The following is a 27,476-nucleotide window of genomic DNA, read 5'->3' as shown; positions in this document are numbered from 1 at the left end:
ATTTAAAATTAATCGTTTTCATCCCAACCCCTTAAAAATGTAGAGATTCAAACCTCCCACATTTCCCTTCTAACCGGGAAGGGAGGCCGTGTGGACAAATCCCAATAGTTAATAACCCTCTCTACTTCATATTTTTTTTCTTTTTCTTTTTTTCCCAATCCTACTCTACTCATATCCTAACTCTCACTCTCAGATTTTTGTCTTACCTCATTGTCGGGCGTGAGAATTGAAACCCTCCCTTGAAACTAATTTGTCCCCACCCCAATCCCCTGAAAATGTGGGATTTCCAACCCTCCTTCCAAGCTATAAAGATAGCCACTAAGACTATTTGCTTCATCTATTTTGTTAGTTTTTGCACGAGCTATTATTTGGCTTCATTGAATTGGTCATTATTGAGAAATTATTATGAAAGGTTAGATCAAGGAGAATGAAGTTGCCCCAAATCTCGGTAAAAAAAAATGAAAAGAAAAAATAATTTTACATCATATTATAACTAATCTTGAAAAGAGAAAAGGACAAGAACATAATGAATGGCTTTACTTGTTTTTTCAAGCTTTTTGTTTATGAAAGATTAGATTGAGGTGGATGAAATTGCCTTAAATCTTAGTAAACAAAAAAGAAAAATGTAAAGAAAAAATTATTTCCCATCACATCATAGCTAATATCGAAAATACAAAAGGACAAAGAATAGGAAAAAAAGATAACTAATCTCGAAAAGAGAAAAGGATAGAGGCGGGGCATAGGAGTCGAAATCAACGCGTAAAATTAATTGTCCCCACCCACTCCAACCCCCTAAAGAAGGTAAGAATTCAAAACCCTCACTTCTCCCTTTTAATGGTGAACGATGGCCGATGGAGCAACTCCCAATGGTTAAAAAGCTTCCTTATTTGCTTCCTCTCTATTTTGTTAGTTTTTGCATGAGCTATCATCTTGCTTGATTGAATTGGTCATTATTGAGAAAGTTATTTGTTTATGAAAGGTTGAATCAAGGTGAATGAAGTTGCCCTACATCTTAGTAAACAAAAAAAAAAAGATTTTTTTTTTTTACATCATATCATAACTAATCATGACAAGAGAAGAGGACAAAAATAGAATGAATGGCTTTACTTGTTTCTTCAAGCTTTTTGTTTATGAAAGATTAGATCAAGGTGAATGAAATTGCCCTAAATCTCGGCAAACAAAAAAGAAAAATGAAAAGAAAAAATAATTTTCCATTATATCGCAACCAATCCCGAAAATTACAAAAGGACAGAGAATAGGAAAAAATGATAACTAATCTTGAAAAGAGAAAAGGACAAAAATAGGATGAATGACTCCACTTATGGATAGAATCGAAATTAAATTTGATGTTGAAATTTTTCTTTAAGTGAATTAACTTACCTGTCATTTGCCTCCTCTTTTTTGGTTATTTTCTGTATGAGCTATTATCTCGTTTCGTTCAACTAGTTATTATTGAGAAAGCTTTTTTTTTTACGAAAGATCAGATGGAGGTGAATGGAGTTGCCCTAAATCCCAATAAACAAGAAAGAAAAATGAATAGAAAAAAGTAATTTTATGTCATTTCGCAGCAAGCCTCGAAAAGAACGAAAATGGAAAAAGGATGGCCCATGCAGGTCTCGAACCTGCGACCTTCGCGTTATTAGCACGACGCTCTAACCAGCTGAGCTAATAGGCCAGCTTGTTGAACATTCCAAGTTTTTATTTATTGATGAATGAGATATTGGGAAAAAAACTACCAAGTGCTGATATCTGATGCACTGCAGAATGCATCTGGGACGCTTTTGATGTGGGAATTATATTAACGAAACTAAAAACTCGGCCTATCTTTATTAACTTCGCGGCTTAATCGGCAAAATCATTTGACACGCCTCACATCGTCATTCATAGAAAAGAAAGATAAACATATATATTTTGTGAGAAATCCATCCTGGCCTCGCTCGATATAATTTAGAATCATTGTGCCATATACAATAATCTCAGCAGGATCCTTTTTGATATTGTTGGTGACAGATTGCAGGGCTGTCTGGTTGTATCCGTTGTTGTGGGCAATGAGTATGTCTGGTCCATCCGAAGGCAGAATGTGATTACAATGCATTTCCCACTTTCGCTTTCTTCCCTCTGTTCATCCTACCACAACAATCCTCGCCTCCTCGACCCGTTTTAGATCGATCGCGCAAAAGGCAGGTCCACACAAGGAAAAAGAATCTGTCGGGTCGGGATGTAACCAATCCAATACCACTCGACTTCTGTAGAGCCTCCAACCTGTATCCGACCACCAGCTAACGATGCTCGTCCCCGGCGCATCTGTGCATCTGTTGATGATGCCAACATCAAACTTTATGTGGGCACAAAACAATGGTAGAGTACCTTCTAAGTTAGACCTGCACTTTCCTCACCGTAAAATGCATTTAATACTAAGCAGATGCGAGGGCACTGATGGCGGCATTGCCTTCCAACTTTCCAGTTGGCAAACAATTATTGCGATCATTGCTTCAACACCAGCATGCCACCTCATGCCACTTCCAGCATTACTCAACTTAAGCCAAAAGCTGGAAGTCACGTTTGATTTAAAAGCTCACGGAATGTGGTTGTTCTCCTGTCCAGATCAGTGTAATCAATGATCTTTTAGACCAGTAACCTCGGGGAGATCTTAAGGGAAAAACTTCCCAGTATAGAAAATTTAGGTAAAGCGTCACTTTTACAGGGAAATTATTCCCTGGATTTGGTGAAGTAAACACTTCATTGACCGACGGATCGCGATTTCCTTGACACAATTGAAAATGGGCAAGAAGCAGCTTAAGTCACTGATCCCTGATCTTCTCTGATTATCAATGTAGTCTGTGTCATTACTTTTCACACTTCCATTGAATTTAGGCGACGATTTTTTCGTTGAAAATGTTCAAGGCCTGAAAGTGAAACTTAACCTCGTTGATGAGGGCAGTGGCCTCGTTGTCAATTATATCAAGAACTTGCTTGAAATGATGGTAAATTCCTACCTTATGACTAAGAAACTACGGTTATGATTTCCAAAGTGGAGACTATTTCCTCTTGAACAGTCCTCAAAGATTGAATGTATAGCCAGATACTTGAAAGATGCCCGTGTGTAGCACCCGTGATGCAATTTCTTATTCAGCAAATGAAATAACAGGCCAGTCAAATTTGAATGGACATATTCATCTGCAACAGTATGAAATGTATATCTTTTTTTTTAGTATTACAAGACTGGGTAAATCACATCTCATGCACAATGTGAACAACATATGTGTCGAAAAAATGGTATTTCAAATGAAAATAAATTAAACAATCCGAAAAGGCCTTTGGACATAAAGTGATTTAATCATCCCGACATGAAAATGTTCTCTCACAGTAGCACCACCAGCAGACCACTCGAAACAGCCAAGACCAAATGACCCCAGCTGTTGCTCAACTTAGGAGAAGAACTCGGCTTCGAAGCTGTCGAAGATCCAGCTTCCGATCCTCCAGTCGGAGAATCTGCAGCTGGGCTAATATCTGGAGCTGGTGCAGGCGCCGGAGTCGGAGGAATGTCAGTTCCGAATATTGCTTCGGGAAGGAGAACCTTATCAATTTGGTAAACTGCAACAGGGTCGGTAGAATGCACACTGCTGCTAACTTTTGTATTAGTCCAACCAGAGCTGAGACGCACTGTTCCAGTGACATCGGTAAAGTTGACACTGTATTCTCCACCCGCGAATGTGCTAACCGGGCTCACATTGCTGAGGTTCTTGAAATCGGCAAGAGTGTAATAATGAGGCAGGGCATGGAAGAGGCAGAGTGACTTGAGCTGGTCGTTGGTGAGGTTGGACAAGGACGGCTTCTTTTGAGATGCAAAGGCGCCGTCCTTAGGAACGAATAACGTAATGCCTTCCTCAGTATTGTTGGCTTGATTCTGGAAGGTGTCGATGACTTTGGTGGATTCGAGGTAGCTGAGGAAGGTCTGGAAGGGACCGGCCACGGAGAGCAGGTCCGTGAGGTTCACAAAATCTGGGGCTGGTGCTGGGGCAGGCGTTGGGCTGAGGGTAGGAGCGTTGGCAATTTGAGCATGCGATGATGGAGAAATCGACAGCAGGAGAGCCAAGCTGATGATGCAGGCAAAGGGCAATTCCATTATGTTCTCGTAAGTTGGGATGCTTCCTCCAATGCCAAGACCAAAAGTTCCTGCAACAATGAAGATTGAGGAATGTTACAGAGAGAGGACTGATCTTTCGGACTTCAGTCCAGAATAAACTCCACCTCCACCAATCTATAAGAAATGATACAAAAATCTTAAGCTTGAAGCAGAAAATGCAGTGAGGGAAGTTCTTGTTGGTACAGATGCAGATCTGCTCTAAGCTAACTGATCGGAACTGAAGAGGACACTGGGCCATGCTTGGTCCAGCGACCGAGTCGAAAAGGATCTTAGAATCTAGTTTCTGCAATTCTGTAGCTTTTGCTAAATAGAAAATTCCCAGGAAGTGAGAGAACCACTGGGAAAACTCGGATCAATAACCCTCTGAACCTTACAAAGATCTCTTTTCTTTTTCTTTATGAATATTCTAAGTGCTTCCTTTATTTCTTACCAATTGGCAGCACCCTGCAGAAGACTCTGCAGTAGAGCCTAGTCAAACAACATTAAAATTCTTCAGACAAAAGATAAAGTCCCACATCACAGATCTCGTGTCAATGTCACCTCAAAGAAATGAAACTTACTTGAACTTCAAGGAGAGAGAGAGAGAGAGAGAGAGAGAGATCGTGATAAGACAAGTATGATGAGAAATCCACTACAAGAAGCCATAGAGCAAAAACAATCCAACCAGTGCAATGCAGCAATGCAGGAAAGAAAGGCTGGGGATTCTAACCTGACAAGGAGGAGCTCAGAGAGGCAATGAAGGAAGGAATGGATCGTGTATTAGCACTAGACAAAATATATAGAGCGAGAGGCAGAGAACTAATGGAGTTTTTAAAGAGGCAAGAAAAAAAAAAAAAACGACTGAGATGGGGTCAGCAGTGACGGGCCAGCGATGAGGACCCTTGCACATTGCGTCGTAATATGGAGGACGCACCTTCTTATGTATTATTAGACCAAAGCTTTTTTGGCATTACTTTGTCATCAAGAATTTTGTAGGGGAAGCAAGATAAACAAAGGGAAAGAAAGTCCACATGGAGGGTGGGCTTTCCAAATCACTCTTCTTCTTTCTCTCTCTTTTGCGCGCTTCTGTTCTAGACACCAGCCTTGCACTCTACCCCACGATTAAATTAAAAAAAAAAACCATTCTCGTTTCCACAGCTTCCGGCGCTCGCCATCTCGTGGAAACTTCTCGCATTCGTTCGGGATCGAATATCGTGTTGAACGTTGGGTTGTGCCGTAGAGCGTCTGTCTACTCGTTTTCCCGTTCCCTTATTTAGTAATTCGCAGGTAATTACTTGCATACATCTGACTACCTATTGGAGCTGATGAATGGGTAAGGTTTGAAGGCAAGGTAGAATCAATGGGTGCCCACATGAATAGAATATCAATATCTCTCCCATGCTTAACACCTGCTACAGATTGAAAGTGAATTTTTCTGATTACCAAACATTTCTTAAAAGAAAAGAGAAATTCAAGGTTTGCAGCTAATATCCCAGCTAAGCCTTTTCCCATCACGCAAGAAAAAGAAGTTGGTTTCGTCAGAGTTTCTTTTTTACGCGGGTTTGGTCAGACTTCCCAACAAAAGTTAACGGCCAGTCGCTAGGAAAAGGAAAATTGACACTCACGATTAATTTCTTTCACTAATTTAATAAAATAATTTTAAAAAATGATTGCTTAAAATAATTAATTAATTCAAAATATTTTCATTTATTAATAATAATTTATGTCTGCATATTTCATATGAAACGAAAATATATTTTGTTTATTTATTTTAATAAGCGATACGATCAATGATTTTAGAAAAATAATTTTTAAATTTTCATTTTTCGTGAAATAAATGGAGCTATTAACCGCTTTATTATTTCCTTTAAATTTTGAGGATGGCCGACAATTATTTCATGAATATTTCAAAGAGACTAGTTCGAGGCACCATCTTTTTTATTTGTGATTAGTTAGAACTTAAACTTACAAAAAAAAATTCTAATTTATCAAATATTGTGAATATAATAAAAGAAGTTGATACTTCGAATTTCTCCTTTTTTTATTTTTATTTTGCTAACATTTACATTTTAACTTTCAATCTTCTTGGAACATATGATACCATCGAGTTCTCACAACATCAAGTTGCTGAAAGAGGCTCTCCGATTGTGGGGACCGAGTATTCAAGTGCGAATGATGTATTTTTCATGTCATTATTTGTCCGATCACCATTTTATGTTAAACACCACTAATTTTGTTATAGACAGCTTCATGGTTAATTGCGACCGTACCATTTGTGAAGCAGAATTTAAAATCAGTAAAAGAAAAGGGCTTAATGAAAGAAAGATAGTCATGTTTCTTAAGTTTATATCCTTGGTAAAATAAATGCCTTTTTCGAAGTTAATTCTATTGTTCTTCAATTTTTTTCCAGAGCTTCTGGGGTATTATTGCTTTCGGGCTTTTACATCATTCATTTTTTATATATATATTTTATGGCATTTGTTTGTCGGTGATAAACTCAGGTGCACTGGAGACATGTGAAATAACCTAGGAATTCTTTAATTTTTTTTTTTTGACGCACGGAGAGAGAGAGAGAGAAACCAAATAAAAAAAGAAATCGGGAAATTCTAAAAATACAGGTCCACATCTCCTTCCATGAAATCGACAGCCCTACAAACATGCAAGGGATTTGGTCAGGCTGCCGACACCGTGAACGAGAAATAACAATGTTTTTCATTTTCATTTCTCTTTCTCTTTACATCTCTCTATAAAATAAGATGGGATAAACAATTGTCATCATAATTGGTGTGCGTTCTCTCCCTCATCGCCGAGATCAAGAGTTCGAACCCTCTCGTTGCTGAAGTGTCTTAAGTGGGAGTTATGGTGTTGGGGTCCTGGGTTAGTCTCTACCGAGATTTATGTCTACATAGCGACTTGCAGCGAGACCTGATGGTGCCACCCGGTACGAAGGGTTATGTGATCCCCGAAAGATGATCTCCAATAGTTCCTCAATCACCAAAAAAAAAAATAATTGTCATCATTTTCACATGGTACTAATTTGAATGTCATGACTATTTTTTATTACTTAAATGCCATAACTTCTAAAAAACGCTCACTTGATTGACATATATCCCGAACTTTTTGTTTTACTAATTTAAGTTATGATTAACACTACAAAAATCCTAAACTATGCCTCTAGTGACATATATATTCCAAACTCTTTTTTAGTCAATATATTAATTAAAATTGCCCGTTGTGACATTTGTATCCACACTTTTTTTTATGTCATTAAAAACCCTGAGTTTATACTAGTGTGAAGGATATGTCCCGGATGGAACTTATGTAGAAAGTATATATGTTACATATGTATAAATTGAAGATTTTTAGGGACAAAAAATTTAGGATATTTATGTTATAATGATCATAATTTAGGTTTTTTTTTTTTTCGGTAGTATTGGCCCCTTCAAGTTCTCACTTTCTATGTGCGATCTTCTTTGTATCTTAAAATCATTAATCAACAAATAGAGGTGATCAATGAGCACCTCATTTTATTTAAAATGCATAGATCTTCCAATATGGGACCCCTACAATACATCTTGATTCTTATATATTTTTTCAACTTACTATAAAATATATGTTGCCAACATCATTATATTGATTAAAAGAAAAAAAAATCATTTTGCTCAGTCAACCACCTATTATTGCTGGTGAAAGGATGCTCAAAGAGAGTTTGGTTAAGGAGAATACAGTGCATTTCCTACTCTAGCCCTTTTCTCATTACCTACCCCACCTCACTTTTATTTATTTATTTTTCTTGAGATCTTCTCCTTTGTTCCCCTTTCAATCACTAATGCATCTCTTCGCCAAAAATATATTATTAGTATTATATATTTATCTATTCTATATACCAAAGGAGATGTTTAGAAGGACACATAATAGATGTCATTTCCTTCCCCTCTCCACTACTTCTTCTTCTTCTTCTTTTAAACTTGCGTTTCACTAAATTTATATCTTCACTTTTGCCCTTCGCTTCACCTCCTCCATTCTGTCACTTTTTCTTTGTCAAATTGCTTTTACTTCATTTTCAGGCTACACTATGTTTTTTTTTTTTTTTTTTCTTTTCTTCAAATATTCGTGTGATCCTAAGGTCACAAAACTTAGGCGTAGTTATGAATTTTGATGTGAATAGTTTAGAAATGCCAAAGTTTTGATTTAAGTTCCTAAACAAATTCCCAATATTGATATCCAACTTTGAAAATTTAGCAGGAATGATTAATTGGAAAATCTCAATAAGTTATGGATTAGCTATTTCTAAACTGAAAAATCTGAATAAATTACAAGAAATATTCTGAGATTTTTCATCTGATTCATTGAGATTTTGAATTCGGCCTATGAAACAATCAGATTATATTGATTTATAGGAACACAAACGTTCCACCTTCTTATAGAAATCAACATCGCTTGCACTTACTCCAGTTGGTTTGCCGGTTGCTTTCGAGCAATATTCTCATTCTTTCTTCCCCTTTGTAATCTATTTTTCATTTGATTTCAGGTAGGCATCACATCCGGGCAAAAAGGCTGCTAGTCCAAGCATTACGGCAAGGCTTTTGAATGATGCAAGCTAAGCTATGATTAGTCATCTAAACCATAATGCTGAATGAACCTCGTGCTTAATTAATTAAATTTAAGATCGAGCAGCTGTCTATAGCTCCTCCTGATGTCACGTTTCTGGCGCACCGACTTGATTTGGTTGTTGGAGATTTGAGTCATGTACTCAAAGGACTATCAATTAAAAGTTTTCTTTTTGGCGGTGTCCTTTTTTTCTTTTCTTTACTTGTGGTGGCCTTGAGATCTGGTGGCCAGAGATCGAGCTTCCTCCGCTTGAGTTCGACCTCTAGGTTCGTGGCCACGGCGATTCGAGCTCAAGTTGGCCACTAGATATCAAGGTTACAGCTGCCATGATCGTTTCAGCTTTGAGTTCATGGTCATGGCGATCGTGATGGCCTCGCCTAGATCTGGGCGAGGCTAGGCAAGGGTTGCAACCCTCGCCCGCCACAAGTTAAAAAAGAGAAGAGAGAAAAGAGAAGAAAAGAAAAGAAAAGAAAAGATAATAAAATAAGAATTGAAAAAATATTAGCGTATTTTTAAAATTTGTCAACGTTAGCGTTGATCATGTTACGTAGGATGGCTGACGTCCACATCAATAAATTCTAGCCAAAATTAACCATATGGATACAATTGGTAAAATGTGAAAATATTTAAGACTCAATTGACAATATTGAAAGATTTAACTGAATTGATGATAATGCAATAAGTTCAAGATTTTTTGGACAAGTTTCCTGTTATTAGACATTTGAGCCATGTACTCAAAGGAGGATGATCCGATCGGCAAGGCTGAAGAATCGTTAGCCATGGGAAAGAGTAGGGGTGAGCATCGGTCCAAGGTCAACCCTAGACCGACCCTGGATTGACCCAATCTTGCCGATCCTTGTCCTGTTCCTAGGAAGATTAGGTTAATCCTTGGTCCTATAATTTCTAGACCAGTACTATGCGGGTTGATATTTGGTCTTAAGAATGCAGGTCGGTTCAACCCGGACCAACCACGACTATATATATATAATTTTTTTATATAAAAAAACCTTAAAATAAACAGCGTTAATAATATTAAACAACTATTTAGTGAGAAGTTTAAGTAATTTTACATTGTTATTTAATAACTTAGATTATTAATGTTTTTACGACGTCAATAATTATAATTTACGAAGGAGGAAAATGTTTTTGTAAGGAGTTCTCATGTCCAAAAAGCATAAATCCAAACATCATTCTTTAGTATTCGTTTTCTGCTGTTTTATTTGTCCTCTTAGTCTTCAATTTGCCAAAATTGAAAGAAACAACTTCTCCGCTCACCACTTAACACTCGCCTCACTTGTTTTGGGTCAATCGTGCCGCTCGATGCTTGCTTGGCTTGTTGCTTCCCGCTTGACATTCGATGCTTATTTTGTTTGATGCTCACCCCATTTGACCCTCATCGCTTGCCTTTTCTTAGTTGATCTTGCTCTTCATCGAACCCATTGGATCGGTATAGTCATCAGTTGCCCTTTTAAGGAGTACAAAAAATGAAATAAAAAATTATTGATTGGTCCTCGATTGACTCACGAAATCGAACTGAACTCATTGGGTCAGTTCGGTTCTCAATTGGTTTTTTAAAGAGTACAAAAAATAAAATAAAAAATTATTGATTGGTCTCGATTAACCGTGGAACTGGACCGAACCCATTGGGTCGGTTCGGTCCTTGGTCCCAAACTCAATAGAGTCAATCCTCAGTCCCAAAAATTGAGGATCGACACTGTGCGGGTTGGTCCTAGGATTAGGGGGCGGACGGCCCAATTTGGACTATGCTCACCCTTAGGAAATAGTGCAAAGATTTCGACCCTAGATTTGCGAAAGGCACTGCATCCGACGCCCCTACAACTTTGGACATAAAGCACAAACGGCATCGACCCGAGCTGTCTTCATGGTCGTTGTTTAGCGAGCTTTAATTACATGCATGGGAATGTGGAATCTGATTTGTGCAACGATGAACTTCGCATGAAGAGTCGGTTGGTCGTTCGGTTCTGCATTGGTACCAAGAGCCAGAATGGTTGGGCCATCTGATTTGCTGGAGTCAAGGCAGAAATTGTAAGGTCGTTGATCTAAGTAAGCCATGTGTCAGGGTGCAGTATGGGCCCAACAATCGCCATGACCCAGTCACCCTAGAACCGACACATGTAAATTGCCATACATGACTATCGATGCTAACAGTTTATGTCATTTCATCTTACATTTTTACAGAAACTAAGGAAAATGCGCAGCTTCTTATCGGTTCCCATGGGATTTTAAGTTACTCGTCATATTTACATGCATTTTTGGACAACTCTTTTGGTATATTAAGTAAATCCCTTAACTTGATTTTGATTTTCATATGCTGTGAAAATTTTAGTTTTAGTTTTACTCCTTCAACTTTAGGTTGACGCCCACATTCAAACAGCCCATCCATCACTTAAGAACAACAAAGTCGACACCCATATCCAAACAGTCCATGCATCACTTAAGAACAACAAATCCGGCGATCAAGATGTCCGAAGGAGTGTGGGAAATGGTCGACAGCTGTGTATAAGTAAAAATTTCGATAGTTTGAGAAAAATCCAATGATTTCGAGAGATTATAAATTGACTAAATTATTTCTAACTCTATTCTCGTTCTTATTCGAGCACATTTCATTGTTAGATTGGCCTTATCATCTATTTTTCAAGGCGCTGACGCATCCCACGACCATGAATCCACTGAAAAATGAGCAAAGACGTGATGAAAGATCGGTTTGATTTGATCCCCAATCAGACCAAAACCATTGATCGTGTCTTCTTCTGAAAAGAGAGCGTCTTTTCACTTCCATCCACATGTCAAGCGCGGGGCCCACGTCCGAAGCAGCAAAGCCGCCCATTTGCCTTCCACGCCCGATAATGACATGGATCCAGATCGGACAACCGCCCTTTTCCAACGTGGTCCGCGTCACGCCAGCCACGTGGCGCCTCCCCATTCGCTCGAAGCTCTACGGAAAGGGCCCCACGTGGGCTCCAGGTGAGGCGGGGGGGCCCGCCTCCACCGCCCAAACCCAATCAAGGTCATCCCCGCAACGCCGCCTTCGCAGAGCACAAGAAATTGTTCGCCATGAAACGGGAAATGAATTATTGCTTTTCATCTGGGAAATCGTGGCCCAAAGTCTTTCAAACTATAGTGTAAAAATTACCGGGTTCAGTACAATTGAAGCTTTCGAATTGGTTTCTAGCGGTTTCGGGAATTTTCCAAAAATCAAAATGCTCATCCGATCGATTCTCTTTTCGAGATTTTATTAGAGTCATATTTCTTTCTGATTCTAATCATATTAAATTTTAGGTTATCTAGCACGCGGGATGCTGTTTTTGTTGATAAAATCGAAGGACAAAAAAAACTCAACTCCTTCCCACAAGCACATTGGAAAACCCGTTGATGGTTTGCACGATGATGCATTCTTCACTTGCTAAGTCCAAGTCCAAGCAAAGATTGCCTCCCCACTACCCATTTGGTTTTCTCTATCTCCAAATTTTCCTTTCATCTTTTGTTTCTCAATTTCGAGCAGCTCTATTTTATCACATCTTTTATTTTTTTTTTTGAAATATACTAGAGGCATGTGGTTGTGTCAATGTCCATGGCTGATAAATTTACTGTAATTGAAATTTGTAAAATCTTTCGTTAGATCACTTCATTTGTTTTTTTAAACCTAAGTAAGTTTTAAAAAGGTTTCATCCCTTCAAGATTTTTAGGATCTAAAATATTTAGAGGGTATTCTCTTTCTAGGGAAGATAAAGATATAAAAGGAAATTTAAGAGATGTTAGGCATGTAAGTACGACACGTTAAAATAAGCGGAACAGTAAAAGATTATTGCAAGAGAAAAAATAAGTGAATAATCGTGGGGGAAGAGCTAGTCAGGGGGTTTGGTAACATTATTGCACCAGCGATGCATCTCGAGAAAGGATGGAAACCCGTCCAAATTCCCAAGAGCCAGATCCTCCAAGGCGACCCCACCCATCTAATCAAAGCTAGTTTTCCTGCTGACATCTTCTATATAAGCCTTTCTACTCTCTCCACTCATAACATCACCAGCTCATTCAACTCTCCATAGTTTCCTTTCCTATTCCTTCCCTTTTCACTCCCAAATTTTGCTTGCCTTTATTCCCTTGGGGTGAAACAGATCCAGTTTCTCTCAAGTTCCTATGGCATCTGCTGAGGTAACTTCCCCCGTTTCGGTGCACTCCCATCCTGTTCATCTGTTCTTGTTTTTCTCATCAGTTTATGATTTGAACCCGTTTGCTTCCGTCGGGATTGAGTGGAGTTTGAGCAATAACGTCAGCAAAATCTGTTTTCTGCAAAGATAATAAAGTGCTGGATCCAACTGAACATTACAGTTTTCAGCTCTAGCAACTCTAGACACACAGATCTCAAGTTGCAAACCAAAACTTTCACGTTTGACAGATGAGTGAATGCTTGAGAATTAAGATAGTAGACGGTCTAGAGAAACTTGTTTAAAAGTGATGTGGCAGACGGTAAATAAGTATTTACACTAGCGGGTCATGTTCAGCAATCAATTAGATTCTGCCGCTCAAACATATTAGGCGAGCAAGCCTTTATATGCATAGTAGTTGTTCATCACAGAAAATGACTCAGTGCAACAAATACCATGTCACGCAGGTTGAGTCAGTGAAAACAGTACTTCCAGTGGAGAAAACTGAAGAACCAATCAAGCCTCAAGAGGAGGTGGTCGAGCTGCTCAAACAAGAGGCGCTTCCTGAAGAGTCAAAGGAGGAGGAAGTTACTGGAGCACTACCTGAGGAAACAGTGACCACAGAGGCCGAGCCACCGTCCGAAGAAGCTGAAACTAAAGAGCTCACAGGAGAGGCCGAAGTTGTCACACGAGAGCTGAATGTAGTGGAGAGTGCAGAGGAAACACCAAAGGAAGTCACGGTTGCAGAGAAGGCTGCAAAAGTGGCACCTGAGACTGAGCCAGAGTCGGTTGTGGAGGAGACTGCAAAGGCGGTGCCGGAGTCCACGGTTGAGGAGACTCCAAAGGAAGCTGTGGAGGCGGTGGTGGAGGAGAAGAAAGAAGAAGTATCAGCAGAGGCTGTTGATGCTTCAGTGCCAGAAGCTGAAGCAGAAAAACCAAGAGAGGAGGTTAAGGAAGAAGAGAAACCGGTGGTTATCGAAGCGAAAGATGGCGGAGAAGTTGCGGTCGAGAAAACTGAGTAGCCATCAAGTGATGAGAGGAGAGTGATCTTATGGACTGGTGGATGTTTGTGTAGCTAATGCTGTGGTCTGCATGTGGGTTGTGCTTTTTAAATTTGGTTGTAAGATAATAAGAGTCGCTACGTCATGGATTGTATTAACTCCTGGGGAGGCTTTGCTTCATATTGTATGGATGCGTTGCATATAGAACAGGCAATTGGTGAATCTTTGGTGTGAGATGAGGGTTGTTTTGCCTAAGTAATGGGATTTTTGAGTTTCTCCTAACTCCCCCTTTCTTCAGTAGTCTTCTGTTTCATATGAGATGGACAATTTACGCTTCCATTTAGCTGCAAGGATCGACATTGCAGCACACAACATTGAAAGAGAAAGTCGACAGTTGATCCAATCGAGGTTACCGACATCGTGAGGTCGATATACCTCGAAGTGCCAGACATTTAAGTCATCTCTCTGTGTTTTAGCAAGATCAAAGCTGTGTTCAAGCACCCAAAGATGTCCATTGCACATTTGATATGTTCCACCCCGTCGCGATCTCGAGATTAACTTCGAGGGATTTACAGGATCGCAAGGCATGTACGGGTAATTGTCTTTTGAGGTAGCACTCATGCTTTATGAGTACTCTATCTAATTCTATCGATCATAATTTGATTTCTCATTGATTACGAATTGAATGAGACTGTAGCTGCTAGTAACCTATTTTAAGCTAGTAAGAAGTCAAGTAGAGAGTAGAGACCACCTTATAGAAACTAGAAATTTAGGAATCGAGGATTTACTTGCGCAAATTTTATCAAGTGTCCATTATCGGTACTTTTTCTAATTTGGGAGAAATTGTCATTCCATTCGATCTTTCCAATTTTTTTTCTTATTCCTGAATATATAATTCTAAATTTTCATGCATAAATGCTCAAACAATAAAATGAACCAATCAACAATAAAGATAAAAGAGAACATGCAAAAAAAACCAAGTTGTATCGAGCAAAATCAACATAAGGCCTTATTATATCGTCCTAGGACAGGAACCCATGATGAGATATATGGATAAGTAAACTTTCACTAGTCTAAGAAAAGAAAATTTGCCAATGTGTTTAATGAGAAGAGATTATAAATGATATATGATGAAGCTAGCTACAAAAGAATACTAAAACTATAATGAAATGTAAGGAACACCTAAATGTAATTAAATGATTTTCATTTTCATTTCTTATTCATAAAATGGTGCCCCCTAAACACAAAGGCCTTAAATCTAAATGCCGAAAAAACTAAAAGAAGGATCAAAATTGAAATCACCTAAACTTCATATGGAAAATACTGTTGGCGACACCGACATTTATTCAATGTTATTTTTTCTCGTATCCTACAAAGCAAAGGTGAGAATGAATGCAAATACAAATAATCATGACTAAAGACCTAAGGAATGCCAATAAAATGAAAAGCCATTACCGATCGATCAGGGTTGGCTCAGATCAATTTTTACATGATCAATTTGAGTTGTGAGGTGAATCATGGATTGATTCTCCACGTCTTTCATTCATTGTAAGCTAAAATTGCACGAGAACGTGCCTCCTATGACATAACACACATTATTCAACGGTAGAACGGATGATGTTGCTGGGGATGGTCGAGGATCGGCTCCGAGTGGCGAAGCGGATGAGAATGACTATCCATTGTCCAGACCGACGATTGGTCCAACTAATAGGTATTCAGCCCACATTCGGTCCTTGAAGCACCTCCAGACCTTAAAGACCTTTGGATGACCCCACAACGTACCCGAATCTAATCGGACAACCTTTTAGAACATTCCGTATTCGTGGTTATGTCGATGACTTCATCATTTAAGTATTGAGTTTTTCCAGTCATTGTAGTGATACCTTTTCAATCATGTGAATTCCTATACTTTCCTACGCATGCTGCTGAAGCGTAGTCAATCGATATAATCCCTCCTAATCAGGTAATCGTTACTGTTAAGTCCAGAAAAGCTTAATTAGTCACCATATAATATATAAAGACGGGCCATTTGGCCATTTAGAAGAGGTAATTACGTGTAACTGAGATGGACCTCTTCACGTATCCACTAAAAATTGTCACTCAGATACTGCTGATGGTGCTCACATGGACAATGGATTCGAACCACTTTGGCAGCCCTTCAAACATAAGATCTACAGCTTGGTCGTGATTTGGGTCATAACGAACCAGAGCATCAGGATTCTGGCCATTCCTCAACATCCCCAGGACCCTCACATATGATCGGTACCTGTTGCGCATCAGGATTCTGGAGATCTTGCAAGACGGGTCGTCGGTTTCCTCATGGTCGTGGTTTTGAAGCCCCTTGGGCAGGTAAGATCCAATGCTGTAGTCCTTGACTCACGACTCCTTCATGACCCAGATATCTAGTGCTCCAGTCTGCGACAGAACAGCTGCAGAAAGACAACCTCCAAGCTCCACCAGATGATAATCGCACCTCCCGTCGCCGCCGGAGACGTCGTCGACGAAGTAGAGCTGGCTCCGGAGGGGGTGGTCGCAGCGGAAGACGAGGGAGGGTTCGTGGGAGGACGCCGCGCGAGGTCGGCGGAGCTGGAGGAGGAGTGGGTCCCGCGCCAGGGCTCGCCACGACCGGCACACGAACTGGGCTCGGAAGAGGGACGGCGTGGGGAGTCTGGAGAAGATGTCGACGACGATCTCGCGAGGGAGAGCGTTGACGGCGACGCCATGCGACGGCGACGGCGAGTGGTCGCTCGGGCAATCGCTTCGTCCTTTCTTGCTCTGCGAACCGGAGCCGGGTTCTGATTCCATGGCGAAGAAGGTATCGATGATAAGGAATGAATATGAGGATTGAGGAGGACGACTTCGAGAATGACTATGTTGCTTCGATCTTTCGGAGATGACGAGGACTGTTATGGCGGGTTGCGAGCTTTGGGGAAGCAGGTCAAACGAGGGAGAAGGATCAATTAGCAGACGCGGAAATCAAGGGTGGGACCAAATGACAAATAGCAAAATTTCAGAGGGCAAGATAGCAAAATAAATAATTTAGATATTTCGGGTCCATCTAAAGTGAGTTTCATATATATATTTCTCATTTTAGTGTTGGCCGCGCGACTTTAAATTTCAAAATACAACTTTCTCGTTTTCTAAATCCTCGAAGCGATTGTGTACGCGGGAAGGATGTTTCTGCTGACGACAAATGATGCCCGAGTCCTCGACCGTCGATTCGCACTAAGAAAGACCGAGCAAGACACGACAGGGAGAAAATGTGAGAAGTGTCGGGAGTTCCTGATAATTAGTATCTCTCGACGATAGATGCGGAGGAAAATTACGGAGTCGCGAAGCATGAGAGCCAGTGAATGAAGCTCGGTTGGCGATCGATTACAAACAAGGCGATTATATAAGTTGTGAAGGCGGTAAACTTCAAGAGTAGCCGTGAAGGTCAATGCAACTATAAGACCAACACAATTATCAGATCATGGAACCATCGATCTCGGAAGCCACTAGCTATAATGGCCAAAAATCGAGTTACTATAATTGTCACAAAGTGGAGCTGTCGATTGTGGGTACAATGTTGAAGTAATGGTTCTGTTTAGCAATTGTTTGTAAATACATAGACTACGTTTGGTCGTTCGGATTTTTAATTGGGATATGACTGAAAATGATAGGATATGAAATCCTGTGATTTTTTTATATCCTGTTCATTGTTTGGTGAATTATAGTATTAAAATCGGATACGTTTACATCATATTATGTACATTTTTTTTTTTTATATATAAATGGCATATTATTATAAATGAACCTAAAAATAGAGATGGTGAAAATCTCTTGTAATACTATCCCTTAATTTATTTTTAATTTTTTTCCTCTTTTTTATATTATTTTCTTTATTATTTCTTTTTTCCCCTTTCATCATTCTTTAATAAAATTTTATCAAATAGTAAACTATACTAACATACCTAAAATACAAAAATACCTAAAATATATAATAATTATAAATATTTAATAAGTTTGTTATTAAAAATAATTTTTCTAATATAGATATTAGAAATCCTATATACCTTTATCCCACCTCCCCCATGAGATAATTTTATCATGTCTATTCTCATTTATATCTGACTTTATCATGTTTTGAGTGAGCACCAAATGTAGGATAGGATAAATCATATCATATCCCGAATTTTATCCCGACTACTAAACGTAGCCATAAAATTTAAAAGTCACGATGTGTTTACTTTTCTTTTTTTTTTGTAACCGTAAGTAAGTATTAGTAGTGATATAAATACTCAATTCGTAGTTTGTACAAAAGATAACCAATCAATCAATGGACATTAGTTATTCAATTTTATCTTCATGTAATTTGTACATTTTAGTACCTCTTTTACATGGTTGGTCGTGATTGCTTCTGGTCTCAATATTTTTAATTTTCTCGTCAATTCGTGGTTGTCAACAATGCACTTTACATTCTTTATCATTTCCACATTGATCCACATTTCCAAAGATTTTTTGTTACTAGCTTTTCGGCGAAACAATCCATAACAAACATGTTGAATATGATTCTTCTAAATTTGGGAGATTACTTCTTTACTAAAAAACTTAGGACATTTGCTTTGGAAGATTAACAATTAATTAGGAGTACAAATTTGAAGTCGCATTATTTTAACTCAAATTTAATGGAAAGCAACTTTATTATTTTGAAAAAAATCACGTGAACAAACACTCAACCACTAAATCTTAATCCCCACAAATCTCTCTCTCTCTCTCTCTCTCTCTCTTAGTATACCCTTGTTAGAACATAGTTGATGGGTTTCAAAACAAGGGTGTGTTTGTAACGATTCTGTTTTTGGAAATAGATTCTGATCAGAAATGATTATTTTTGATTTTGTAACGATTTTGTTTTTGGGAAGAATTCCGATCAGAAATAATTATTTTTTATTCTGCTCCCAAAAACTTATTCTAAGTAAAAGAATGCGTTTGGTAACTGTCCAAAATTTTTGATTCTGTAATAAAATTATGTTTGGTACCGTGCTCATTGATTATGTTCCAAATCAATTTCTTTTAATTTTTAAATAATGTTTTTTCTTTTTTTTTCCTTTTTCTCCTATTCTTCTTCTTCTTGTTGTTTCTTCGTTCTTCTTGCGCTAATTCAATTTTAATTTTTACTTGTTTCATAGCTTTAATTTGAGTTAGGAATTCTTGATGGTATCGAGCTGGAACAAATCTTTTTTCGGATTACACCCATTATCTCAAGTTTTGGATCGAATGCCGTAATAATATCTCGTGGTTTGCAGCTTCGGCGCAAGAGCGCTCGATCAGTGAGCTATTACGCACTCTTTTAAGGGTGGCTGCTTCTAGGCAAACCTCCTGGCTGTTTCCTGGATCCGAAAGAGAGTTCGGCAATAATAATATCCCCCAACATCCCAAAACTAGCCGTTATCCCATACAATGGGCTCCTTTTCCCGAATTTTGTTTCGTCTCTTACTCGGAGAAAGACGATCCAAAAATTCCCAGTTGCATTTCGATTAGGGTCGTATTCTACTAAAAAAAAAAGAAAAAAAAGGTCCAAGGGCCGGTGACTTCACCGGAGCGTTGCCGACCCTCAGCGAGGTCGGCCCTCGTCGGCCGAGCCTTGCCGGTGGCTAGGCCGGCCTTGTCGAGGCTGGGCGAGGCCTGCTTGGCCATCGGCAGGGCTGGGTGAGGCTCACCCGGCCACCGGCAGGGCTGGGCATCACGAGGCTTGCCCAGCCCTAGCGAGGTCGAGCCTTGCCGGTGGCTAGGGGGGCCTTGCCCAGCCCTAGCGAGGCCCGCTTGGCCACTGGTGAGCTCACCGGACTGGCGGACGGCGGCAAGCGAGGGTGGACGGTGGTCGTGAGATGGCTAAAGGGAAGAAGAAGAAGAGTTGGTTTTTGATTCTGAATTTGTTCCCTTAACAAGAATCAACTTTTTTTTATGGTTCTTGATTTCATTCCCAATCTATTCCCGAGAACAAATTTGTTTCCGGGAACAAAAATTTTACCAAATGCGATTCATGGCCCAAACTGATTATGGAAACAAAAAATCAGAATTTGACCCTGTTTGGATGGTTATCAAACATGACTTTTCATGATGGGCTTTAGAGATCTAGTCCGCAGGTTGATTTTTCTTGTGAGGACAATGGGTTGGGCCAAACTTCTTCTGTGGTCTTTAAACATTTTACGGGACTCAAAACTAAATTACTGGTAAGTTATTACTTTCCAGTTCCGTGCACAAATTAGATGAAGATGTCATATCATTTCTTTCAAACAAGTAGAGTAATGCCTCCTTCATCGCTAGGGCTTCGATATAGAGCACCGAAGAAACACTCACACAAGTTTCGCAAAACCAGCTACAAGCAAACCATTCAAATCACAACAAGCTCCCAGTATCATTCCTTCAAGTGACCTTCAAGCCAAGATCCGTCTATATTGAACTTCAGAAACCCATTTTTCGGCAGAGTCCATTGTACAAGTTGGTTAGCTCGCCTTTTGACTTGATTCACCTTATTTGGGTTCCATTTCATAAAATTCTTGTTCACTGCAAGCGCAGCAATGGTTATTGAGCTCAAATTTGGCTTGCGAGAATGAACTATGAGTATGAACCAAAAAAATTAAGTGAGAACTTCCTTAGAAGGTAAGTAAGAGTCAAGGAATTCAAATATCCACTTGTCCATTCTAGTGATTTCTAGCGGTGAAATTTCAATGCTCAATCTCAGATTTGACAAGGTTTCCTTTTCCAGTGACTGAGGAGGAAGAGATGTTCGGTAGTTTGCAGAGCTTGTAGGCATAGAGAGAAAATAGGATCAGGTAAGGCCTTCCTCTTGTACAAATTCTCTCACCTAGGCAATGCATTTTGACACCCCCTCCACATAAAGGGTCTAAATTTTTATCCACAGAGTCCTATGTCTTTGATAAGATGAGGAAGCTTGGCTTGAAGTTAGTTGTGCTATGTGGAATACTTTCTGTCATTCCTGCTTCTCACCGTATAAATGTAGGATTACTATTAGCAGCAGCACCATTGCAAAACATTTTTATACTTTTAGTTTCTTAATCAAGAACTTGTATGTCTCACTGAAAAAAGAAAAAAAAAGAAGAAAACAAAAAACAAAATTAGCAGCCTGAAATTGAAAGAGCCAAGGTTAGCGAACTGAGTTCTTTTTACCCAAGAAATAGCGTTCGCAAATGAAGATTTCAGGCCAGTAATTACATGTGATTGAGATGGATATCTTTACATATGCACTAATAAATAGTCACTCACATTCTACTGATGCTGCTCACAAGGACACCAGATTCAAACCATTTTGGCAGCCCTTCCAACATGAGATCTACAGCTTTGTCACAATTCGGGTCATAACGAACCAGAGCTCTGTTGTGGTACTCCAACAAGATCCCGCCATTCCTCAACATCCCCAGGACCCTCACATATAATCCACACCTTTTGCGCTTCAGAATTCTGGAGATCTTGCAAGATGGGTCATTAGATTCCTCGTGTTCGTGGTTTTGGAGCCCCCTAGGCAGGTAAGATCCAATGCTGTAGTCCTTGATCCATGACTCCTTCATGCCATACTCCTTCATGACCCAGATCTTTAATACTCCACTCGGCAACAGAACAGCTGCAGAAAGACAACCTCTGAGCTCCACCAGATGATACCTGTGCCTGCGTAAATCCATGGATTTGGGTACAGGGACTTCCCTGAATTGTTCATCGGACAAGTCGAACGATACGATCCTGATGTTCCAACGCGTGCCTCTTGAAGTCCAGTGGAGTCTTCTGTTAATAAGAGGCTGCGAGGGTGTCACTTCCAAGTGATTAGTTGCATTACCTGATATCAAAGAATGGAATCCAGACAATAATTAGGAACTCCCCAAGTAGATTGTTTTGTATCTAGGAGCATTCGCATCCATCAATTTTAGAAACAGATAACACCAGCAAACTCCACAGCAGAAAGAAAGCGGAAAGGTTCAGTTTTGATAATATCCAACACCAGCAAACGTAGGCAATAGATATCCACATTAGGATCTTTCTTTTGCTTTTGAACAAGGTTACATAAACTAAATAAGTACAAAAGCTAGTGCATGAAATTTCGCATAATCTCACGATCAATGGCTGTGTTTACAGCGTCGCATAATCGGTGATTGTGGGAACATAGAATTTTCGTACACCAGTTTCTGCGAAGACTTTCAATACCAAGCATTACTCATCCTACGAACATAAGTCATTTAAGAGGAAATTGAGATACAACCTAAGTACGGTGACTACCTAAGAGCAAATGAGTGGAACTCAGACAATGGCGTTTACATTAGAGAGAGAGAGAGAGAGTAAGCAGTGAGGTTTTTAATCAAACATGTTGCAGGCATGTCGATCGTTACCTAATCTCCTCCACGTCGGGCTTCTCAAACTGCAGACCTGAACCTCCGAATTGCCCAAGAGAACCCTCCGCGGTCGACCATGGCGAATCATGATCGCATACACGATCTTGATCACCTTGTAATCCTTCTCGGTCTCGTCAAACCCAAACCCAAACACCATCTCTCGCTTCCTCTGGTGACCCGCCGAGTCCGGAAGCTCCCTGAACTCCCGCGTGAGAGGATTGTACACGTAGACGTCGTCGCTGTACAGAGCATTCGCCAAGCAGAGCAACCCCTCGCTCGACCCGACGAGGTCGAACTCCGGCGTGACGACCCCGAACGGAGGGTGGGATATCCTCGCCGGGCGGTTCCTCCCGTCGCCGCCGGAGACGCCGTCGACGAAGTAGAGCTGGCTCCGGAGGGGGTGGTCGCAGTGGAAGACGAGGGAGGGGTCGTGGGACGACGCCGCGCGATGTCGGTGGAGCTGGAGGAGGAGCGGGTCCCGCGCCAGGGCCCGCCACGACTGGCACACGAACTGGGCTCGGAACAGGGACGGCGCGGGGAGTCTGGAGAGGATGTCGACGACGATCTCGCGAGGGAGAGCGTTGATGGCGACGCCATGCGACGGCGACGGCGACGGCGAGTGGTCGCTCAGGCGATCGCTTCGTCCATTCTTGCTCTGCGAACCCGAGCCTGCTTCTGATTCCATGGAGGAAAGGCTGGTATCAGGTAGACGGCGAAGAATCGATGATGAAGAGGACGACTTCGAGGATTACTATGTTGCTTCGGATCTTTCGGAGATGACGAAGATGTTATTGCGGCTTTTGAGCTTCTGAGGAAGCAGGTCGAACGAGGGAGAAGGATCAATTAGCGGACGTGAACCACTTGATTCGTCCCAGTACCATCCTAGGAGGAAATCGGACGAAGACGTGTAAATTTCAGAAATGAGTTTCGACTCCCATGTCTTATAAGAGATTGGGCAAAAATTTTGAGAGTGAATGTAGAGTAAGAATATAGTCAAACTGATAAAAAAATAAAAAATTAGTAGACGTGAAAATCAAGAAGAGACGAAATGACATAGCACGATTTCAAAGGGCAAAGTGACAAAATAAATAATTTAAATATTTCGGGTCAGTGCGTTTTTTGTGTTTTTCTCTTTTCATGTTCGACTTGTGACTTTAAATTTCGAGACATTGCTATCTCGTTTTCTTAATCCCCATAAATCCCTCTCTTCCTTTTTTTTGGTCACGAAATATCCATTTAAATTCAACAACCAGCGCCGCTAAAACATAAGTGGTATGGGCCGGGGAGGTTTACACAACCAAATAGAATGGAAGGCCTATTCATGATGGACTTTAGTGATCCAGTCCTCAAGTTGATTGTCCTCACACTGACAATGATCTATTTTAGCACTCCTTGAGCTAGGCCGAACTTCTTTTGCAGGGCCCATGGGCTTTCATCGGTACCCAAATCAAGTACAGTAACGCCCCCTTCATCGCTAGGGCTTCGATGCAGAGCACCACAGAAGCTAGCACATGTTCTGCAAAACTACCTGCGAAGCATTCGAATCACGACATGCTCTTGCTAACATTCCTTCTGACTGTCCTTCAAGCCAAGATCCATCTATATTGAACTTCGAAGAGCCATTTTCCGGCAGAATCCACTATTCAGGTTGGTTAGCTCGCATTTTGACTTCATTCACCTTATTTGGGTCCCACGTTATAAAATTCTTGTTTATTGCAAGAGTGGCATTGAGTATTGACCTTAGATCTGGTTACAAGATTAAAATATGATTGCATTTCAAGCTTTTCATATGAACCACAAAATTTTAGCAAGCACTTCCCTAGAAGGTAAGTTAGTGTCCGAGTCAAAGAATTCGAACATCCACCTGTCCAAGTGATTTTTTAAAGTGAAATTACGATGCTCAGTCTTAAAACTAACTAGATTTCTCTTGTCCTATTATAGAGGAGGAAAAGATGTTCAATAGTTTCCAGAGCTTGTAGACACAAAGGGAAAATAGGATCAAGTAAGGCATTCCTCTTGTACAGATTCTCTTGTTTAGGCAAGGCATTTTGACACACACTCCACATAAAGAGTCGCGTTCTAGGATAAGAGTTTAGCTTCCATTTCTTTATCCATAGAGACCTAGGTGTCTAATAAGATGAGGAAGCTTGGTTTGAAGTCAATTGATGATCTATGGAATACATTCTGCTATACCCACTTTTCACTGAATAGGACCTTGCTCTATTCCTTGTCAAGACAAATTTATCTTCCACTAAAATGGAGTTGAGTGGGATTACTATTTACTCTCTTTGAGTAGACCATTCGCCTTTTCTTTATTCCACACTCTTCCTTCCCTATTAATCAATTCCGCCACAATACGAGGATCTCTTAGGTTTGGCGGTCTGCCAATCAATCCAATTGATAATCATTTCTCGTCACAAATATTGATGATTCTTTCATTCCGACCATCTAACTTCAAGATAAATTACATCTCTACCAATTAACAACTTTCGCCAACCCCACGAAGGACGGGAATCCATACTGGCATTCCAGATATTTTCTTTTTAATAAACCGACTCTATAAAGTCAGTGGGGACTATGGAAGTCTCAACACTTCTTGCCCGACATAGCTTTCTTCAAGGTGATGAGATCCTTCTCGTCCTCACTTCTCTTTATGTTAGCTCCTTGCCACGTGTCGCTCTTGTTGCTATGCTTCCGCCTCTTCGTCGTCCCCCACGTCTCTCCCCCTGATTTATCTTTAGCTCTCCCATCGCCACCAGGGTTATCATCATTACCAACCATGCCTTTTGTCATCGTCAACTTTTGATTACCAAAACCACCGATCATGTGCAGAGAGGGAGAAAGAGAGATTTGAGCTTTACATTTAACTCAAATGAAGCTTGGAAAACAAGATAGTAGGTAACCCAATGGGAGAAATGTAGGCGAGTCATGTATATAGATGTAGGCAAGTTCACGTAAGAGTTGATTTAAAACGTTTGTAAGAGAGTCAAATAGCAGTTGGTTAGTAATGCAAAGAGAGTTAATAATCCAAAATAAATTGGTAATTTCATCTAGAAAAAGTTGGTAAGTTATCAGGATAATGATTAGTAGATTCATAAAAGATTTCCTAATCAGTAGAAACAGTGGAAAATAGTAGGCAATTTCATTAAAGTGGGGCTAAGTACCCGACAAATTGTTAAGAAATCAAGTGACAAGGTAATTTTATTTACCCGACAATTTTTTGACGATTACAAAGTCTTCCATAAATCTACCAACAAGCAAAAGAAAAATTATTATTTTTAGAATGAAATAGTAGAATGGTGGGTGGAAAAAAAGAAAAAGAAATTCGCCATCTGATAAAATGGGGTAGGAATAATCTTACAAAGGTGCTCTCTTTGCTGCTTTCAAATTTGACAGGGCATGGGGTCCAATTTTCATTTTTGGGGCGGTGACCTAATAAAGCAGATGGGTCGCCCGTTTGGTATTTTCGCTGTCCCTTCCGTACCTATCCATTCAAAAACATAAAGGTAATCAATCATAAACTCACCTCCCGTCTTTCGAAGAAAATCTTGAACAAAATCAACTCTCATGGTAAATCTCCTCAGTTAAGCAGTTAACTAAATGTTATAAGTAAAATCTCATCGGGAACCTCCAATGCAAAATGTGTTTCCGCATGTGTTGGGACGACAAAATGATGGCGACTATTCAGGAGCATTGTGTATTGTGCTATCAAGTGCGAGAAATTTTTTGATCTCTCCATTTTTTGTGGCTCTTCAAGCACTCAGTGAAATTGCACTAAGTATGATAACGTTCATAGTACTATCGCCAGTCGAATCACACAGATTCGAGCTCCGAAAGGTGGCTCTAAGAGATAGCAAAGGGCGAGAAACTGAAAAGAGGTACCGACAAGGAAGACGAACTTACCTATCGGGTGACCATATCCCTAAATGTTCCGTGTAAGACCTGCTTAACGCGTCTCATCCAATACAAAAACATGAACGATATCGATTCTAGAGGCACTGAGCAGCAATGGTGGACCTGCACATCTCTCCCGCGTATCTTCCAATTTAGATAAACACCATATATATTTTTTAATTCACACATCCCACTGGCCTCTGACTTCCTCTTTAATTGACTGTTAGGTTTTGACTTCCAAACCCGGTTCAGATCAACAATGGTCACCGTTGCAAGGACGCGTCCCCCGAAATATGATGTAAGCAAAAGATTATGTGGCTTGGAACTGTAATCACATTCCCTTCGTGGTGCACTATCGATTATGGTGCACTCTTTTTGAATACTTAATTACCGGAAATAGGAAGATAATGTAGACAAATGAATGAAGCTCTCGTTTATACAGTGGACCCCAAAAAAAGTGGTTAAAGAATCCAAGTTCATTAAAAAAGGGGGGTTTTTCTATATTAATTTTGCAAGATTGTGATTTAAATTATGCAATTAGGGTGAAGTTTCTTGGGTGGGTAACAACGGGGTCAAACGTTAGTCCAAGTTCTGCTAACGAGTCCCCCTATTATCTCATTGTATACTCCATATAAAGAAGGAGAACTTTTGTAGTGCCGGCCAAAATAATTGTGAATGACGTATCAGTAGCTCAAAACCCTAAAACATCATCACCAAGTTAACGAGGGGGCAACCCTAAATGGCTCGTCGCTACAAACAACGAGGATGAGGATGCTCGTGGGACTAATCGATGTTTAATGACCGATAATTCAGATCATAATGTTTTAAACAACCTTAGCGTTCGAGTCCATCTTGATTGGCAGAAAAATATTAAAAGTGTCAAAAGTTATATACAACGCTCATTTTAGTGCCGAAAGCTTTTGTTGAATCACTTAAGTACCAAATTAAAAAATTAAAAAAAAAAACGATAACTTAAGTACCAATAGAAATATGTAGCTTTTAAATTTTATATGACTTAGCATATTATTTAAAAAAATCCAGTCTACATGACATTTTCACGAGGCATGCTTGACAATAAAATGATCGCATTTGAACAATAACTGGTAAGGATGTGCAAAGAAATTGGGAACTGCCCGGATTGCTTGGAATGGAACCGAATTGAACTGCCCAAGAATCGGTGGTTCCTAAGGGAATCGTCTGGTTCTCGGTTCCAATAATTGGAACCGATGGGTACTGGTTCGGTTCTCGGCTCCAAGTGTAAAACTGCCCACCCAGACCAAACTCGTAATATATAATA

At 40.0% G+C, this 27,476-nt stretch overlaps 3 protein-coding genes and 1 non-coding gene across 4 annotated transcripts; 1 reads left to right on the top strand and 3 right to left on the bottom strand.

The window, feature by feature from the left end:
* Nucleotides 1-1,601: 1,601 nt before the first annotated feature.
* On the bottom strand, nucleotides 1,602-1,675 carry TRNAI-AAU. Its single transcript has one exon. It is a non-coding gene; the product is annotated as a tRNA-Ile (tRNA).
* A 1,478-nt stretch (nucleotides 1,676-3,153) lies between these two features.
* On the bottom strand, nucleotides 3,154-5,175 carry LOC104434897 (fasciclin-like arabinogalactan protein 7). The gene is made up of 2 exons (XM_010047750.3): nucleotides 4,857-5,175; nucleotides 3,154-4,176 (listed from the first exon to the last, which is right to left on the bottom strand). The coding sequence occupies exon 2, from the start codon at nucleotides 4,124-4,126 to the stop codon at nucleotides 3,362-3,364; it is 765 nt and encodes a 254-aa protein (XP_010046052.1). The 5' UTR covers nucleotides 4,127-4,176; nucleotides 4,857-5,175; the 3' UTR covers nucleotides 3,154-3,361.
* Nucleotides 5,176-12,748: 7,573 nt separating this feature from the next.
* Nucleotides 12,749-14,186, top strand: LOC104434887 (plasma membrane-associated cation-binding protein 2). Its single transcript, XM_010047742.3, has 2 exons — nucleotides 12,749-12,910; nucleotides 13,371-14,186. Exons 1-2 carry the CDS (start codon nucleotides 12,896-12,898, stop codon nucleotides 13,923-13,925), a joined length of 570 nt encoding a protein of 189 aa, XP_010046044.2. The 5' UTR covers nucleotides 12,749-12,895; the 3' UTR covers nucleotides 13,926-14,186.
* A 6,865-nt stretch (nucleotides 14,187-21,051) lies between these two features.
* LOC104434877 (F-box protein At3g07870) lies at nucleotides 21,052-23,126 on the bottom strand. Its single transcript, XM_010047734.3, has 2 exons — nucleotides 22,283-23,126; nucleotides 21,052-21,735 (listed from the first exon to the last, which is right to left on the bottom strand). The coding sequence occupies exons 1-2, from the start codon at nucleotides 22,968-22,970 to the stop codon at nucleotides 21,167-21,169; spliced, it is 1,257 nt and encodes a 418-aa protein (XP_010046036.2). The 5' UTR covers nucleotides 22,971-23,126; the 3' UTR covers nucleotides 21,052-21,166.
* Nucleotides 23,127-27,476: the final 4,350 nt, after the last annotated feature.

This window comes from Eucalyptus grandis, chromosome 1 (assembly GCF_016545825.1).
Source record: "Eucalyptus grandis isolate ANBG69807.140 chromosome 1, ASM1654582v1, whole genome shotgun sequence".
In the NCBI taxonomy this organism is placed as follows: Eukaryota; Viridiplantae; Streptophyta; class Magnoliopsida; order Myrtales; family Myrtaceae; genus Eucalyptus; species Eucalyptus grandis.
This window is presented reverse-complemented; position numbering and strand designations above follow the sequence as displayed.